General features: G+C 53.5%; 3 protein-coding genes across 3 annotated transcripts in view; all 3 read left to right on the plus strand.

Annotated features, from left to right (window-relative positions):
• Nucleotides 1–18721, plus strand: part of LOC134521820 (protocadherin alpha-C2-like) — a 195237-nt gene that overhangs the window by 17949 nt on the left and 158567 nt on the right. The window lies entirely within an intron of this gene.
• LOC134522098 (protocadherin alpha-2-like) lies at nucleotides 1439–4116 on the plus strand. Its single transcript, XM_063349400.1, has one exon. The coding sequence runs from the start codon at nucleotides 1600–1602 to the stop codon at nucleotides 4114–4116; it is 2517 nt and encodes an 838-aa protein (XP_063205470.1). The 5' UTR covers nucleotides 1439–1599.
• Nucleotides 10122–14675, plus strand: LOC134522099 (protocadherin alpha-2-like). The gene is given in 3 exon segments (XM_063349401.1): nucleotides 10122–10129; nucleotides 11772–11812; nucleotides 11815–14675. Coding segments are annotated over 3 exon segments (2910 nt in total).

Raw genomic sequence — 18721 nt, forward strand, 5'->3', positions numbered from 1 at the left:
GAATGGGAATCAAGATTAGGACAGGACAGAGAAGAAAAGAAAAAGGAAGAGAAAGACAAGAAGGAGGAGAGAAAATAGAAGAGGAAGAGAAACGAAGAAGGACCAATGGGAAAGGAAGAAGGAAAGAACGAGAATGGAAGTAGGATAAGAAAGAATCTATGCAAGCAAAAAAGAAGCAAGGGAGAAAGAAAGGAGGAAGAAAAAGGAAGTAAGGAAGGAGGGAACGAATGAAAAAGCAAATGAACAAACAAACAAATGATAGAGGAGATTGCTATCTCGCAGTAATGTTATCTCTGCATGGTTAATGGAGTTGAGGACCTAGGCTTTCTTGGTACTCAGGGACATGGTGTAAAGGCTTGATGAGAAGTAGTGAGGAAGAGGAAGGAGATATCGCCTGAGGGCATGTCCATGATCCATGGCAGGTGTGATGTAGTCATATAGAACACAGACTGGTAAAGGGAAGAAGAGAATGGGAGGGTAGGACAGGAAAAAGAAGAGAAGGAGTAAGGGCATAGAGAAGAGAAAGAAGGAGGGAACAATAGAGAGAAAGAAAAGCAATAGAGAGAAAGAAAGTTCGAAGCAAGGAGTAGAAAGAAAAGCAATCGAGAGAAAAAAAGAGCATGAAGCAAGGAATAGAAAGAAAGAAGATAAAGAAAGGAAGAAACGATAAAGGAGTTTACTAGTATGCACCGATGCTATCACAGGACCGAGAAAGGAGGGTAGGGAGACGAAGAAAGCAAGAAGGTAAGAAGCAAGCAAAGAAGGAGGAAAACGTGTGTGGGGGAGGGGAAGCAAGGAAGGAATAAATGAGGCAAGGAGGTAATAAAGGAAGGAAGATGAGAAAGAAGAGAAAGAAAAGAAATGTTGAAGGAGACTACCAGGGTGCAGCACGATTTTCTCTAGACGCTGAACTGGTCCCTAACAGCCTCCGCCTTGGTTAAAGTACGGATCTCCGGCGCCGATGTCCCGTAATTGGCGCTGATGGCTCCGCCTTTGATGGTGTCCGCCGCGGCTCGACTGGGGAGCTGCCAACATGGGAAAGAAGAGAGAAGGACGGAAGGAGAAGAGAACGGGGAGTAAAGACCAGGGCACGGCAGGGCAAGAACGAAACGAAGAATGAAGAAAACAGAGAGGAAAAAGAAAGCGGAAAGATAAGAAAGCAGAGAGAGAGAAGAAGGAAGGCAGTAAAGCAGAAAACGATTATAAAAACGTAGGAAAGAAAAAGGCAGGAGGATCGAGGAAGAAAGGGATAAAGGAATCTAAGGAAGCAAACAACAAGCAAGCATAGGAAAGGAAAGAAAGAGAGAAAGAAGAAAAAGACAGGGTAAAAGGAAGACACAGGGGAGGAGATGACGAGCTCGGGTCCGGGGACGCGTTTAGTGGTGTGGAGCGTGTGAGGCGTCGGAGCAGCACACGGTGTCGCTGCAGGCTCAGAAACGGCGTGGGAGCGTTGAGGCGGCTCCGCCCCGGTGCGGCGGAGAGCCCGGCTGTGAGCGCGGGGGGGCGACGCGGGGTGGTGAGGAGAGCCGGTGCGTCCGGGCGGCGGCGGGGAGCCGTGCGGGGCCCGTGCGAGCGGCGGCGGCTGCTTGGGCGGCGGCGATGGGCGTGAGTTGGTGTTCCGTGTTGCGGGTGGTGGTGGTGGTGCAGGCGGCGTGGTCGCTGGTCGCTGATCAGGTGCGGTACTCGGTGCCGGAGGAAGCCAAGGCCGGGACGGTGGTGGGTCGTCTGTTGCAGGACCTGGGCCTGGAGGCGGGCGAAGCGGAGTCGCGGCGCCTGCGTCTGGTGTCGCAGGGCCGTCGTGCGAGCGTGGAGGTGAGCGGGGCGAGCGGGGCGCTGGTGGTGAGCTCGCGTCTGGACCGGGAGGAGCTGTGCGGGAAGAGCGCGCCGTGCGCCCTGCGCCTGGAGGTGCTGGTGGAGCGGCCGCTGCGCGTCTTCCACGTGGAGCTGGAGGTGACCGACATCAACGACAACGCCCCGCTCTTCCCCGCCGCCCGCAAAAACCTCAGCATCGCAGAATTAACCACGCTGCCGGGGTCCCGGTTTCCACTGGAAGGCGCGTCGGATGCAGATGTCGGAGCGAACGCAGAGCTCTCCTATACACTCAGTCCCAGCGAGCATTTCCGTGTGGATACACAAAAATCGAATGAGCGAAATATTGTACCAGATCTTGTTTTAACGAAACCGCTGGACCGCGAGACTTTGCCTGTGCACCGTTTGGTGTTGACGGCGAGTGACGGTGGCCGTCCATCGCTGACGGGCACGATGGAGCTGTTGATCTCGGTGCTGGACGCCAACGACAATGCGCCCACGTTCAACCAGTCTGTGTATAAAGTGCAGTTGCCGGAGAGCGCTGCAGAGGGGACGCTGGTGGTGCGTGTGAACGCCACGGATCCGGACGAGGGAATTAACAGCGAGGTGACCTACACGGCGACCAACTTTTTTCCACTGAGTGGAAGAGATGTGATCACCGTCAATCCGCAGACGGGGGAGATCCGTCTCTCGGGCGCCCTGGACTTTGAAGAAGTCAGTATATTTGATTTCCGTATTGAAGCGAGAGACAAAGGGACGCCCCCGCTGTCGGGCCACTGCAGCGTGGAGCTGGAGGTGTTGGACGTGAACGACAACGCGCCGGAGGTGTGGGTGACGTCGCTGTCGGTGCCGGTGTCGGAGGACGCGGCGGTGGGGACAGTGGTGGCGCTGCTGAGCGTGTCGGACCGGGACTCGGGGTCGAACGGGCGCGTGCGGTGCGCGGTGTGGCCGGCGTCGCCGTTCGGTCTGGTGTCGACGTTCGCGGGGTCGTACTCGCTGGTGCTGCGGGAGGCGCTGGACCGGGAGCGGGTGTCGGAGTACGAGGTGGAGGTGCGTGCGGAGGACGGCGGGTCGCCGCCGCTGCGCGCCAGTCGCGGGGTGCGTGTGCCGGTGTCGGACGTGAACGACAACGCGCCGGCGTTCGCGCAGGCGGTGTACACGGTGCTGGCGCGGGAGAACAACGCGGCGGGCGCGGAGCTGGCGCGCGTGTGGGCGCGGGACCCGGACGAGGCGGGCAACGGGCGCGTGAGCTACTCGGTGTGGGAGGGCGGTGTCGGGGGCGCGTCGTCGGGCGGGGGGTGGCGGTCGGCGTCGAGCTACGTGTCGGTGGACGCGGAGAGCGGGCGGCTGTGGGCGCTGCGGCCGTTGGACTACGAGGAGGTGCAGGTGCTGCAGTTCGAGGTGCGTGCGGTGGACGCGGGGGAGCCGTCGCTGTGCGGCAACGCCACGGTGCAGGTCTTCGTGGTGGACGAGAACGACAACGCGCCGGCGCTGCTGCCGGCGTCGGGCGGCGGCGCGTGGTCCGGGTCGTCGTCGGAGGCGGCGTCGGTGCCGGGGTCGGGGTCGGTGTGGGCGTGGGCGTCGTGGGGGACGCCGGCGGGGCAGGTGGTGGCGAAGATCCGGGCGGTGGACGCGGACTCGGGCTACAACGCGTGGCTGCGCTACGAGCTGTGGGAGCCGCGGGGGAAGGGCCCGTTCCGCGTGGGGCTGTACAGCGGCGAGGTGAGCACGGCGCGGGCGCTGGAGGAGGCGGACGGCCCGCGGCAGCGGCTGGTGATCGTGGTGCGTGACCACGGGGAGCCGTCGCTCTCGGCCACGGCCACGCTGAGCGTGTCGCTGGTGGAGGGCGGCGAGGCGGCGCTGGCGGCCGCGGGCTCGTCGTCGTCGTCGTCGTTGTCGGGGGTAGGGCTGCGTCCGGCGGAGGGCGGCGCGTCGGTGTCGTCGTCTGCGGCGACGAACGTGTGGCTGGTGGTGGCGATCTGCGCGGTGTCGAGCCTGTTCCTGCTGGCGGTGGTGCTGTACGTGGCGTCGCGGTGGGCGCCGCGGGCGGCCGTGCTGTCGGGGCCCGGTGCGGCGACGCTGGTGTGCGCCAGCGAAGTGGGGAGCTGGTCGTACTCGCAGCGGCAGAGCCGGAGCCTGTGCGTGGCGGACGGCGCGGGCAAGAGCGACCTGATGGTTTTCAGCCCCAACTTCCCGCCGCCGCCGCCGCCGGCGCCCGTCCCCGCGGCGAAGGAGACGCATCCGGAGGCGCCCGCTCTCCTGGACACGGTCAGTGGCCCTCCCTTTCTCGCCTCTCGCCCCTTCTAACCCTCCTGTCGCGTCCCCTGGGCAGTCGCTGTTGGGAGGGGTCATCCCGCGGGGGCGGTGGGTGGTTGTCGGGTGCTTAAGGATGTGAATGGGACCTGTGAATGGGACCATCTGCCTTCGCGTCCTTGCCACAGCCCCTTCGGTTCTTGCTTTTTGGGGAAAAGTAACTGTATTGCAGCACCCACTAGCTTTTACCGATGCAGCTGAGATTTAATGTTGCGGGTGTGAGTGTGATTGCGACGAGAGGTGCAATGCCATCGGCTTGCTGGTGTGTAGCATTTCCACCCGAGCTTGCTGAAGGAGTGCAAGAGTTTCAGGTTGTGGTGGTGAGGTCCCCCTGGCTGTATTTAGTGCCTTATTACCGTTGCTGTCTGATGACTGTGCTGGTTGCAGCTGTGGTTTCTCATCGAATACTCTGTCCTCCTCTTCTTTGATTGTGCTTTTCAAGTTTGTGACTCAGGGTGACCATTGGACTTCAGGATCTTCTGCCCTTCTGCCCTTCTGCCCCCATGCTGTGATTTTGTGATTTTTATTCACCCACCAGAGTCTTTCAGAAAGTAGGGATGGCGTTGTGGACTTCTCCTCTGTTCTTTTTCCACCTATGTTGATACTTTACATTCTAGAATAAAGTGTTCAGGGAGGGGAGTGTGACCCAAGGTAGGTGTCAGAAAGGGGAATTTTCTTTTCCTGCTGCCCCAATCCATGTTATAGATTGTCGTTCCTGTGTGGAGAAGTGACGGGATATGATGTACGCAGGGCTCTTTTGAGAGTCTTTCAATATTTGCATCAACATTGTCAGCCTTATGGAAGCCCTGGAAACCTCCTTTTCAAAAAAAACCCCAAATTGTCCCATACGTTAGATATTATCCATTGCAGTGCTGTGCTCATCAACATTTGGGTTGTTCTCTCACGGAAGGAAATCTATGCCCATTGCCAGAGCTATCCTGACACCATCTCTACAAATAGCTGTGTAACATTTCAGATGGGTAACAGAGCGCCCAGGTGTGTAACATTTCCATCTGGTATAGCTGAAGCATTGCAAAACATGAAGTGTCAACTACAGCGAGTCTGTTGAACACAGTGTATATGATACCATCTCTAGGTTTTTTATGGTGCTCTCACTGATGGGAATGCTTGTGGTCTCGTGTTCCTGACCAGAGAAGTGGCATGATGTACGCTGGCTTTTATGATGTTTTTCAGGATTTGTATCTGCAGCCACACCGTCACAAGAGACCCGTAAACCTTCTTTTTAACACAAAAGCCCTACCAACCAACAAACAAATCGCCTGATAACAAAACCCCAAACCCCAAAGTCTCCTACAGAATCAATAGAATCTGTTGAATCGGGGTGCTTGTCAGTGTTTGGTTTGTTCCGTCGTAGCATGAAATGAATGATGCCGATCCACAAGAAGGGCTGGAAGGAGGATCTGGGGAAGTACAGGCCTGTCAGTCTGACCTTGTTGCCTGGGAAGGTCATGGAACAGATCACCCTGAGTGCCATTATGTGGCACATGGAGGAGAACCGTGTGATCAGGCCCATTCAGCATGGGTTCATGAAAGGCAGGTCCTGTTTGACAAACGCGATCTCCTTCTGTGACAAAGTGACCCGCTTGGTGGATGAGGGAAAGGCTGTGGATGTTGTTTATCTTGACTTATGTAAAGCCTTTGATAGGGTTTCCCACAGCATTCTGCTGGAGAAACTGTCTGCCCATGGCTTGGACGGGAGTACTCTGTGCTGGGTAAAAAATTGGCTGGAGGGCCGGGCGTAGAGAGTGGTGGTGAATGGAGTTAAATCCAGTTGGCAGTGGGTCACGAGTGGTGTTCCGCAGGGCTTGGTACTGTGGCCTGTTCTCTTTATATCTTTATGAATGATCTGGACGAGGGGATCAAGGGCACCCTCAGTAAGTTTGCAGCCAACACCAAGGTGGGTGGGAGTGTGGACCTGCTTGAGGCTCTGCAGAGGGATGTGGACAGGCTGGATTGATGGGCTGAGGCCCATGGCATGAGGTTGAACAAGGCCAAGTGCCATGTCCTGTTCTTGGAAGATGGGTGGATGTAGTGCTTAGAGATATGGTTTCATGATGGTTTTTGTGAGTGTTAGGTTAAGGGTTGGACTCGATGATCTGAAAGGTCCCTTCCAACCTAGACAGTTCCATGATTCTGTGAATGCCATTGTCATCTAGAGCTGTTCTGATATCACCTTTAGAAAAATTAGAGAGTCTGCTGGACATGGTCTAAATGAGACCACCATCCATATGGTTTTTTATGGTGGTCTCATTGCTGGGAAGGGTCTGCAAAATCTGGAGTGAGCCCTGAGGTGGGAAAGGAAACTGTGTCATGTTGCAGAGGTAAATGTGGGAGTAGGGCGTGTCCATCTCTTGTTGTGAAGGGTGACCTTGAGCAGTGGGAAGACTTGTGTGAAGGAACTGGCAATCCTTGGGAAGACCATGGTCCGTGTCATAAGGCAATAGTGGGAGATGATCTGTTTGTCTTGAGAACACACATCCCAGAATGGGGAATGGAGGATGCCTAGAGGGGTGCATGAGGCAGGAAGGGCACAGAATCTTCCTGCCCAGGATCCTCTCACAGGCTCCCAGGCTGTCTGAAGTTGGAGCCCTTCTGTGTCTTGAGATAGCGTGCGATACTGACATGCCCACAATGTCCTGTGAACTTGCATTCCTGGCTGGACTGGTGGCTTGATGTGCACTGACCTGTTCTCATATTCTTTCATTATTTGCATTAGTAGCAACACCCTTAAAAATTGCCTGGAAATTCTCTTTTCAACAACAAAACCCCTCTCAACCCAATTGTGCTACACAGTAGATATCGTCTGCTGGATTGGTGTTCTTGTCAACAAGAGGGTTGGCCTCTCTCAGTGTGAAATCAATGCCCATTTCCATTAGAGTTGTCCTGACATGTTCTCTACAAAAGTCATGTTACATTTTCCTCTGAAATTGCTGAAGCATTGCCAGACATGAAGGGTCCTCTGCAGAGAGATTGTGATTCCATCTGTATGTTTTTTATGGTGCTCTCATTGATATTCCAATGAGGGTATGAAAAGTCAGCTTGAGCGTTGAGGTGGGAAAGGGAACTGTGGCATGTGGCAGAGGCGAATGTGTCAGTGTCACAGAATAGGGCCCAGTCATTTTGTGATGTGAAAGTAACCTTGAGCAGTGGGAAGCCTTGTGTGAGAGAACTGGAAATCCTTGAGAAAACCATGGGCCATGTCATAAGCACACGGGAAGGTAAGGAGGAGGGTGTGACCTTTGGGCCTGTGACTTAACCTTATACTTAGTCACTTGCACAGGTGGCATCACCAATGATGGTGTATCCTCTTGTCAATACAATCTCATTCTGATATGTGCAGGTATACACCAAACTCTGCACAGCAACCCAGCCCTGGTATTCTATCACAGAAATGCTACGTAAAACCTTGTGAAAAATGATGAGGCATGTCATAAGAAGACAAGAATGGGAGATGATGTGCTTGCCTTGAGAAGACATGTCCCAGAGTGATGAATAGGAGGGTGACTAGAGGAAAGCGTGATGCAGGGTGGGCACAGAGTGTTCTTTTTCAGGATCCTTTCTGAGGCTCCAAGGGTCTGGAGATGGAGGCCTTTGTGATCTTGAGATAAAATGTGGTATTGAAATGCCCGTAATGTCTTTTGATGTTATGAATATCTCCCACCAGAGAAAGTCCCTTGTGCTGCTGTCGGCCTGACATAGGTGATGTGTGGTGAGAGGGAGTGATATGGAGACTGCTGGATACAGTCTGATGGAACTTTTCTTTTCCCTCTTGTATTGTGAAAAAGTGTAGTGGGTTTGTAGTACTGCATTCTGCTGTTCTGGTGTTATGATGGGCATCAACAGAATCTTCCACAGCCATTGATGTTGCCATGACGATTCCTTTCTCCTCCTAAGGCCCGATTTGTAAAGGGGCATGAAGGGATGAGTATAACCTTTGTGCTCCTGAATTCCCTACTTGTGCACTTGCACGGGTGGCCTCAGAAGAGATGGTGCGTCCTATTACTCTTGGCTCATTCTGATGCGTGTGCATTCCTGCATAACGCTGCAGAGCAGCCCAGCTCTGCTTTTCTATGGTACAAATTTTCCCACCCAGTTGCTATTCTGAGTGAGCTTGTGCATTGGCGTTTGGTGTGGTTCTCTTGAAGAATATAATCTGTGTGGTCTGAGATCTGAGCTGTCACAGCTCTTTCACAGCTCTAATTACAGAATCTTTATGAACAGTAATGTGCAGCTCTGTAGAGTTTGCACCTGAAAATGCTGAAAAGGCAGAAAGTAATTCAGCTGAAGCTCAGGCATCTGGAAAGCGTCTGCCAGACAGTGAGTGCCTTGGCATCTGTGCATACGTTCTTTGTGCCGATGATGAGGGAAGGTGAGCATATGCGAAGGCCTGGGTGATGCTCGGAGTGGTGTTGAGAGCTGGGGCATGTTATTGTGGTGGAGCAATGTCTGGGTATTGTGTCAGTGATGCTCCTAGTGGCCCAGAGTTGGTCCTGGGCATGTGTCCCTGGGAGGATGACTTTGAGTGGGGAAGAGTCTTGCCTGATGGAAATGGAGACGCTGGGTGTCTGTGTAATGGTCTGTGTCATTGTGGAAGGAGTGGAGAATGTCCGCTTAGCTGGAGATCTCATTTCCCATGGTGTGTTGTAGAAGATGCCCATAGCAAACCTTGAGAAGAGGCCTGATGTGGAGCCGTACTTGCTCGGGATCCTCTCAGGTCCTCCAGAAGTTCTGTGCGTCCCCACACCCTTTTGTCCTCCCTTGGATTTCTATGTGATGTGAAGACATCTGCCATAGGTTTCTTTAATCATTTGCTCTTGAACATGTTATGTTGTTAGTCAAAGAGGGGGGTTTTGAAATTTGGATCACTTTGTCCTCTGTAAAGCTATCCTTGTTCATCTCCCTGCTCATCTCTTTGCCTTGCTAGGCAGGTGAAGTGCTGTCTGTATTCAAGATGTTGGCAAGCCTTGTGTTTCAAACCAGTGGAATGGATTCCTTTGGTTAGCTACTCTCATCCAAAATTCCCACCCTTTTAGTTTTTCTTCTCTCACATTGGCAATGTGTTGGTAAGGGTGGATGAGATGCAGACGGCAGAATTTTGCAGCTGCCTGCTTGCAGAGCTTTGTGCCTTTTGGCATCAGTGTGGGGAATGGCTTTTCAATTCTCTTGAGCTGAGGTTGGGTTGAGAGAATGACCTTAGCTTTCAGGTGTCCCTTCTACTTCCTCTGTGACAGAAGTGCATAAGGGAGCACTACACACTGTCCAGTGATTTCAAGGCTTTTGCAGAACTGATTTTTTTCTGTTCCCGTCCCCAGAAGTCTCTGATAATATTAAAGGAAATGTCCCTTGGAACCAATTCTCCTGTCTTGAAGATGCTTGTTATTCTAAAGAAGCAGCCAGGTAAGTCAATGATACCTTAGAGAAGGTGCGTTTGAGAGACAGGTGTACTTTTATTCCCGTTCAGTGGTGTTATCTTTATGTTGGGTGGATAAATATTGCCTGGATTGTAAAGTCTGTAGGCTTGGAGCAGCAAAGCACCACTGCCTGCCCTTGTTCCTTTCCTTCCACTTGCAGGCACAGTGTGAGCAGACGGCAGCAAGCATGGAGGGAGGAGGGATCGCAGTGCATTTCTCTGGGTGGATGTGTTGGGTGTTGTGGGGATGTTCTCAGTGAAAATGTCATGGTGTTACCTTGGTGGCTTTTGTCTGGCTGTGTTTCATGGTGATGAGGGACCGGTATTCTTGGGGACTAATGTCCCTGGGTACTGAGGATCTTGTTGTGTTGTTCTGGCAGTGCATGCCTGCCTGAACGAGACAGCAAGAGCTTGCCATTCAACGTGCAGGTGGAAAATGAGGCCAGAGGAACAGCTCTTCCCTGAGATACCATCTTGGAGGATTTTTATGCTGGTCTGTGATGGGTTTGAGCTCCTGAAGGAAAGACTCCCTTAAGTTGTTTGTGCTCATTGAAACCTATTTCCGCGGATGTCCAAGTACGTGGGGCTTGTGTTTCCGAGGGTGGTGGGTTCTGTTGTGGTGTAGCAGAGCTGTTCTTTGCCATATGATTGCCTTGCTGTGTTATTTGGTGGGTCGTTGAGTGGACTGGAGGCTGAAGGTTGTTGTCTTCCTTTAGAAGAAATGGGGACGTGCATGGGCAGTCTGTCTGTATTGCATAGACCATAGCAAAGCGGGAAGCTTGTTCCCCATGTGGAGGCATGGAAGGCGGAAGAGTAGGGGAATAACTCTTGTCAAGGGCATTTCTATGCTTCAGAGAAAGTGTGATGTAGTGATGTGGAAAATATTTTGTTAACGGGGGAAAAGAAGAGGGAAGGATGGAAGCAGAATAGAACGGGAAGCAAGATAAGGAGAGGACAGAGAAGAAAAGAAAAAGTAAGAGAAAGACAAGAAGGAGGAGAGAGAAAATAGAAAAAGAACACAGAAGAGAGGAAGAAAGAGAAAGGAAGAAGGAAAGAAGGAGAAAGGAAGCAGGAAGGGAAGAAATCTATGCAAGGCAAAAAGGAAGCAAGGGAGAAAGAAAGGAGGAAGAAAAATGAAGGGAGGGAGAGAGGGAGGAAGGAAGGAAAGAAGGAAAGAGGGAGGGAGGGACCAAATGATAGAGTATATTACTAGCATGCAGCGATGTTATATCGGCACGGTTAATGGAACTGAGAACCTTGGCATCCTTGGTACTCAGGGACGCTGTGTAAGGCTTGATGAAAAGTGGTGAGGAAGAGGAAAGAGCTCTCGCCTGAGGCCATGTGCTGTGATCCATGGCGGCAGTTGTGATGTAGTCACATAGAAAATATACCGGTAAAGGGAAGAAAATAAGGGGAGGTCCATGACGGGAAAAAGAAGAGAAGGAATAAGGGAATACAGAAGAGAAAGAAGGAGGGAACAATAGACAGAAAGAAAAGCAATACAGAGAAAGAAAGTTCGAAGCAAGCAATTGAGAGAAAGAGGATAAAGAAAGGAAGATAAGCGAGTTTACTAGCATGCACGGATGCTATCACTGTACACAGAAAGGTGGTGAGGGAGAGAAAGAAGGCAAGAAGGCAGAAATGCAAGACATAAGGAAAGAAGGTAGATGGAAAAAAAAGACAGAAAAAGGACGGAATAAATGAAGCAAGGAAATAATAAGGGAAGGAAGATGAGAAGGAAAGAACGAAAGAAATCATGAAGGAGAAACAAGGTTGGTTCCTAACAGCCTCCGCCTTGGTTAGAGTACCGACCTCCAGCACTGATGTCCCGTAATTAGCGCCCCGTCTGATGGCTCCGTCTTTGATGGTCTCCGCCGCTGTGCTGGAGGCATCTGGGTAGCTGTCAGCGCGGGTGAAGACGAGAGAAGGACGGAAAGAGGAGGGAAAGGGGTGTAAAGACCAGGGAACGGAAGGGTAAGAACGAAATGAAGAAGGAAGAAAAGAGAGAGGAAAGAGAAGGAAAGAGAAGAAAACAGAGAAAATAGTAAAGACACTAAAGTAGAAAACGACTATAAAAACGTAGGAATGCGAAAGGAAGGCAGAACGAGGAAGAACGGAATAAAGGAACCTAAGGAAGTAAACAGCAAGCAAGCATGGGAAAGGAAAGAAAGAGAGGAAGGGAGGAAGAACAAAAAGAAAGGGTAAGAGGAAGACACAGGAGAGGAGGTGACCAGCCCGTGTCCGGGGACACGGTCGGCGGTGTGGAGCGTGCGAAGCGTCGGAGCAGCACACGGTGTCGCTGCAGGCTCAGAAACGGCGTGGGAGCGTTGAGGCGACTCCGCCCCGGTGCGGCGAAGAGCCCGGCTGTGAGCGCGGAGGGGCGGCGCGGGGCGGTGAGGAGAGCCGGTGCGTCCGGGCGGCGGCGAGGAGCCGTGCGGGGCCCGTGCGGGCGGCGGCGGCTCCTTGGGCGGCGGCGATGGTCGTGAGTTGGTGTTCCGTGTTGCGGGTGGTGGTGGTGGTGCAGGCGGCGTGGGCGCTGGTCGCTGGTCAGGTGCGGTACTCGGTGCCGGAGGAAGCCAAGGCCGGGACGGTGGTGGGTCGTCTGTCGCAGGACCTGGGCCTGGAGGCGGGCGAAGCGGAGTCGCGGCGCCTGCGTCTGGTGTCGCAGGGCCGTCGTGCGAGCGTGGAGGTGAGCGGGGCGAGCGGGGCGCTGGTGGTGAGCTCGCGTCTGGACCGGGAGGAGCTGTGCGGGAAGAGCGCGCCGTGCGCCCTGCGCCTGGAGGTGCTGGTGGAGCGGCCGCTGCGCGTCTTCCACGTGGAGCTGGAGGTGACCGACATCAACGATAACGCCCCGCTCTTCCCCGCCGCCCGCAAAAACCTCAGCATCGCGGAATTCACTACGCTGCCGGGGTCCCGGTTCCCGCTGGAGGGCGCGTCGGATGCAGATGTCGGAGCGAACGCGGAGCTCTCCTATACACTCAGCCCCAGCGACAATTTCGGTTTGGAAGTGAAATCTAAAAATGAAAACAAAGTGTCGCTAGTCCTCGTATTAAAGAAATCTCTGGATCGCGAGACTTTGCCTGTGCACCGTTTGGTGTTGACGGCGAGTGACGGTGGCCGTCCGTCGCTGACGGGCACGATGGAGCTGTTGATCTCGGTGCTGGACGCCAACGACAATGCGCCCCAGTTCAACCAGTCAGTGTATCAAGTGCAGCTGCAGGAGAATGTTCCCCCGGGAACTGTGTTTCTGCAGCTAACAGCGACAGACAAAGATGAGGGAATTAATCAGGAGCTATATTATTCGTTTAGCGATACGATGCCTGCCAAAGTTCAGGACCTTTTCATAATTGACAGAAATTCCGGGGAAATACGGACTGCCGGTGAACTGGATTTTGAAGATGTTCAGTCGTATGACCTGGAGATCGAAGCGAGAGACAAGGGGACGCCCCCGCTGTCGGGTCACTGCAGCGTGGAGCTGGAGGTGTTGGACGTTAACGACAACGCGCCGGAGGTGTGGGTGACGTCGCTGTCGGTGCCGGTGTCGGAGGACGCGGCGGTGGGGACAGTGGTGGCGCTGCTGAGCGTGTCGGACCGGGACTCGGGGTCGAACGGGCGCGTGCGGTGCGCGGTGTGGCCGGCGTCGCCGTTCGGTCTGGTGTCGACGTTCGCGGGGTCGTACTCGCTGGTGCTGCGGGAGGCGCTGGACCGGGAGCGGGTGTCGGAGTACGAGGTGGAGGTGCGTGCGGAGGACGGCGGGTCGCCGCCGCTGCGCGCCAGTCGCGGGGTGCGTGTGCCGGTGTCGGACGTGAACGACAACGCGCCGGCGTTCGCGCAGGCGGTGTACACGGTGCTGGCGCGGGAGAACAACGCGGCGGGCGCGGAGCTGGCGCGTGTGTGGGCGCGGGACCCGGACGAGGCGGGCAACGGGCGCGTGAGCTACTCGGTGTGGGAGGGCGGTGTCGGGGGCGCGTCGTCGGGCGGGGGGTGGCGGTCGGCGTCGAGCTACGTGTCGGTGGACGCGGAGAGCGGGCGGCTGTGGGCGCTGCGGCCGTTGGACTACGAGGAGGTGCAGGTGCTGCAGTTCGAGGTGCGTGCGGTGGACGCGGGGGAGCCGTCGCTGTGCGGCAACGCCACGGTGCAGGTCTTCGTGGTGGACGAGAACGACAACGCGCCGGCGCTGCTGCCGGCGTCGGGCGGCGGCGCGTGGTCCGGGTCGTCGTCGGAGGCGGCGTCGGTGCCGGGGTCGGGGTCGGTGTGGGCGTGGGCGTGGGCGTCGTGGGGGACGCCGGCGGGGCAGGTGGTGGCGAAGATCCGGGCGGTGGACGCGGACTCGGGCTACAACGCGTGGCTGCGCTACGAGCTGTGGGAGCCGCGGGGGAAGGGCCCGTTCCGCGTGGGGCTGTACAGCGGCGAGGTGAGCACGGCGCGGGCGCTGGAGGAGGCGGACGGCCCGCGGCAGCGGCTGGTGATCGTGGTGCGTGACCACGGGGAGCCGTCGCTCTCGGCCACGGCCACGCTGAGCGTGTCGCTGGTGGAGGGCGGCGAGGCGGCGCTGGCGGCCGCGGGCTCGTCGTCGTCGTCGTCGTTGTCGGGGGTAGGGCTGCGTCCGGCGGAGGGCGGCGCGTCGGTGTCGTCGTCTGCGGCGACGAACGTGTGGCTGGTGGTGGCGATCTGCGCGGTGTCGAGCCTGTTCCTGCTGGCGGTGGTGCTGTACGTGGCGTCGCGGTGGGCGCCGCGGGCGGCCGTGCTGTCGGGGCCCGGTGCGGCGACGCTGGTGTGCGCCAGCGAAGTGGGGAGCTGGTCGTACTCGCAGCGGCAGAGCCGGAGCCTGTGCGTGGCGGACGGCGCGGGCAAGAGCGACCTGATGGTTTTCAGCCCCAACTTCCCGCCGCCGCCGGCGCCGGCGCCCGTCCCCGCGGCGAAGGAGTCGAATCCGGAGGCGCCCGCTCTCCTGGACACGGTCAGTGGCCCTCCCTTTCTCGCCTCTCGACCGTTTCCCTTTTCTCGCCCTTCTTTCCCTCCTGTCCCGTCCCCTGATCAGTCGCTGTTGGGAGGGGTGCCTCATCCCGCGGGGGCGGTGGGTGGTTGTCGGGTGCTTAAGGATGTGAATGGGACCTGTTAATGAGAGCACCTCCCTTTGCGTCCTTGCCGCAGCTTCCCGCCCCTTATTTCGGGGGAAAGATAAAGAAGGATTTGACACGCTCAGCAGCAGTTACAGTCCGCAGCTGAGGTTCGGTCTTGTGGGTGAGTTGTGTTTCTGTAGAGTAAAATGACGGCCGATTACGATGAGAGGTTCCACTACGTCAGGTTTGCAGACGCTCTGTCTTTACTGGTGTGTGGCATTTCCACCCGAGCTTGCTGAAGGAGTGCAAGAGACACAGGCTGTGGTGGTGACAGTCCCCCAAGCACTCTTTCGTGTTTTATTGCCTTCGCTGACTGCTGACCGTGCTGATATTAGAAGTGATTTATTCTCTGTCCTCCTCTTCTTTCGTTCTCGTCTGTAATAGACTTTTGCACAGTTGGGACTTGTCACAGATTTTCTGTTCCAATGGTGTGATTTCTCCCTGTTCTTTGACCCATTGGAGTCATTATGAACATTGGGAAGTCATTGTGGAATTTTCCTGTGTTCTTTTTCCAAGTATGTTGTAACCAAAGTTAGTAGTAGAAAGTGTTTAGTCAGAGGAGTACGACCCAAAGTGTTAGAAACGGGAACATTTTTTTTCTTCTCCCACTCTCCTACCCGGGTTGTGAACTTTTGTTTCTGGCTGGACTATTGTCTTGACATACACTGACCTGTTTTCATATTCTTTCATCATTTGCATTTATAGCAACTCCATTACCAATTGCCTCCAATTCTCTTTTCAACCACAAAAAATTGGCTCAACCCAATTTGCTACACAGTAGATATCATCTACTAGATTGGTGTTCTCTTCAACATGTGGGTTGGTTTCACTCATCATGAAATCAGTGCCCGTTGCCATTAGAGTTTTGCCGACATGACCTCTACAAGGAGTATTGTTCTCAGGTCTGTAATGTTCCCCTGTGAAATTGCTGAAGCATTGCGAAACGTGAAGGGTTATCTGCCGAGAGTTTGCTGGACGCCATGTATACCATACCATCTGAATGTTTTTTATGGTGGTCTCATTGATGGGAAGGGTGAGCAAAACTCAGATTGAGTGTTGAGATGGGAAGGGGGCACTGTGGCATGCGGTGGAGGTGAATGTGGCAGTGTCACTGAGAAGGGTCTGGACACCTCCTATTTTGAAAAGTGCCCTTGGTTAGTGGGAATACTTGTGTGAGGGAACTGGAGAGATGTGGAAGATCATGGGCTATGTCATAAGAAGACAAGAATGGGAGATGATGAATTGTCTTGAGAACACATGTCCCATAGTGAGGAACGGAGGATGCCTAGAGGAGAGCATGAGGCAGGATGGGTACATTGCGTTTTTTTGCAGGGTCCTTTCCGAGGCTCCCTAGGGTCTGGAGTTGTAGACCTTGTGGATTTTTAGGTAGTTTGTGGTACTGAAATGCCCACAATGTCCTTTGAAGTTTTGAATATCTCCCACCAGAGATGGCTCCTCATGCTGCTGTCAGTCTGACGTAGGCAATTTGTTGGTAAGAGAGGCTGAGATGCAGACTGCGGAATACTGTCTGATGGACCTTTTCCCTCTTGTTTTGGGAAAGGTGTTGTGGGTGTGTAGCACTTCAGTTTGCTGTCTTTGTGTTGTGGTGGGCATGTACACAATCTTCTCCAGCCATTGATGTTAACATGATGGCTCCTTGCTCCTCCTCAGCCAGGATTTTTGAGGGCACCTGATGAGGTGGGTATAATCTTTGTACTCTCGACTGCCTCTACTTGTGCACTTGCACAGTCGCCTCAGTAGAGATGCTGTGTCCTAGCACACATGGTTCATTCTTGTACGTGCATGTACACAACCAACCCTGCACAGCAGCCCAGCGCTGGTTTTCTATGGTACAAATTTTCCCACCCAGTTGATACTGTGAGTGCGCTTATGCTTTGGCATTTTGTGTGGTTCTCTTGAAGAATATAATCTGTGTGGACTGAGATCTGAGCTGTCACAGCTGTAATAACAGGAACTTTAAGAACTGTAATGTGCAGCTCTAGAGTTTGCACCTGAACTTGCTGAAAAGGCAGAAAGTGTTTTGGGTGAACTTCAGGCATCTGGGAAGAGTGTGCCAGACAGTGAGTGCCTTTGCATCTGACTGTATGTTTTTGTGCCAGCGAGATGGGAATGTGATGAGCAAGACCTGGGTGATGCTCAGAGTGGTGTTTAGAGCTGGGGCATGTTATTGTGATGGAGGAACATCTGTGTATTGTGTCAGTGATGGTCCTAGTGTCATGGAGTAGGGCCTGGGTATGCGTCAATGGGAAGGTGACTTTGGATGGAGATGCTGGGTAGAACACCATCTGTGTCATTGGGGAAGGCCTGGATAATGTATGTTTAGCTGTGGAGATGGCATTTCCCAGTGCTTGGGGTAGAGGATGCCCATAGAAAACCTTGAGAAGAGGCCTGGTGCACAGGGCAGTGTTCTCTCAGTAACTCCATAAGTTCTGCACGTCCTTGCGCCCTGTTGTTCTCTGTGGTATTAGAGCTTGTGAAGATAACTGACATACGTGCCTTTCCTTGCTTGTTTTAGATGTGGAATGCTGTTGTTTAAGCAGAAGCTTTTTGAAATTTGGATCATGCTGCCATCCTTCTCTCAACCTTCCTTGGTTACCTCTCTGGTCTTGCTAGGGAGGGGAAGAAGTGATCTCCGTATTCAGGATGTTGGCAAACCTGGCATTTCAATGCAGTGGAATGACATCCTTTGGTTTTCTTCTCTGCTTTCCCCAAAAGTTGGGCTTGATAGAGGTGATGTGTCCTGTTGTTATGCTCAACTCCTTCAGGTGGGTGCACATACACAGCAAATCCTGCACTGCAGCCCAGCTCTGGTTTTCTCTGGTACAAATTCTCCCACCCAGTTGACATAGTGAGTGCATGTTTTCTTCAGTATTTTGTGTGATTTTCTCAAAGAATAAAATCTGTGCACACAGGACTCAGAGCTGTCAAGCTGTAGTCACAGAACCTTTAAGTTCTAATGCAGAGCTCAGATGTTTTCATTGGAGCCTGATGAAAGTCACAAAATGTTCAGGGTGCGGTTCAGTCAGCAGTGTAGAGTCTGTCAGACACTGTGTGGCTTTGCAGCTCTCCATATGTTCTTCATGGCATTTGTGAGGGAAGGTGAGGATGTGGAAAGACCTGGCTCATGTTCATACTGGGGTCTAGGGCTGGGGCATGTTGTTGGGCTGGAGCAGTATCTGGGTACTGTGGGAGAGATCCTGTGAGTGGCTGTAGTAGGGCCAGGCATGCGTCATGGGGAGTGTGACCTTGAGTAGGGAACAGCCTTGCCTGAGGGAAATGAAGATGCTGGTTAGAACATGGTCTGTGTCATTGGGAGGAACTGGAGTACATCTGCTTAGCTGGAGATGCCGTTTCCCCAGGTGTGGGATAGAGGATGCCACTAGAAAACATCAAGAAAAGCTTCCGCAGACAGTGCTGCCTTCCCGTGATCCTCTCAGGGCCTCCAGAATTTCTATATATCCTCATGCTCTGTTATTCTCTTCTTGTGTTTTCATACAGTGGGATGGGATCCTTTGGTTTTCTTCCCTCTTATTACCAAAAACTCCTACCTTGTGTTTTTTTTTTCCTCTCAGATTGTCAATGTGTTGGTAACGGTGGATGAGACACAGCCTGTGGAATTGTGGCAGCTGTCAAGTTGCAGACGTTTGGGCAGTTTGTCATCGGTTTGAGGGGTGCCTTTTCACTATCATGAGCTGAGGTTATCATTTAGAGAATGTCCTTAATTTTTGGGTCTCCCTTCTACTTTCCTTGTGGCAGAGGTGTGTAAGGGAGCACTGTGCACTGTCCAGCTTTCTCAAGGCTTTTGCAGAACATGAGGGCTTTTTTTCTGTCCGGCTTCCCCAGGGATTTCTCATAGTATTAGTTAAAAATGTCCCTTAAAATCAGTTCTCCTTTCCTGAAAATGTTTTTTATTTTGATGAATGAACCAGTGATTCTACAGGTAAGTTGCTCATTCCTGAACAGGATGAGTACTCTTGTTCCTGTTTATTTGTGTGATCTTCACGTTCAATTGACTGAATGTTAC

Source organism: Chroicocephalus ridibundus, chromosome 11 (genome assembly GCF_963924245.1).
Source record: "Chroicocephalus ridibundus chromosome 11, bChrRid1.1, whole genome shotgun sequence".
NCBI classification, from domain to species: domain Eukaryota; kingdom Metazoa; phylum Chordata; class Aves; order Charadriiformes; family Laridae; genus Chroicocephalus; species Chroicocephalus ridibundus.

Coding starts and splice junctions, on each gene's coding strand:
- LOC134522098 (XM_063349400.1), top strand. CDS start 1,600: ATGGGCGTGAGTTGGTGTTCCGTGTTGCGGGTGGTGGTGGTGGTGCAG.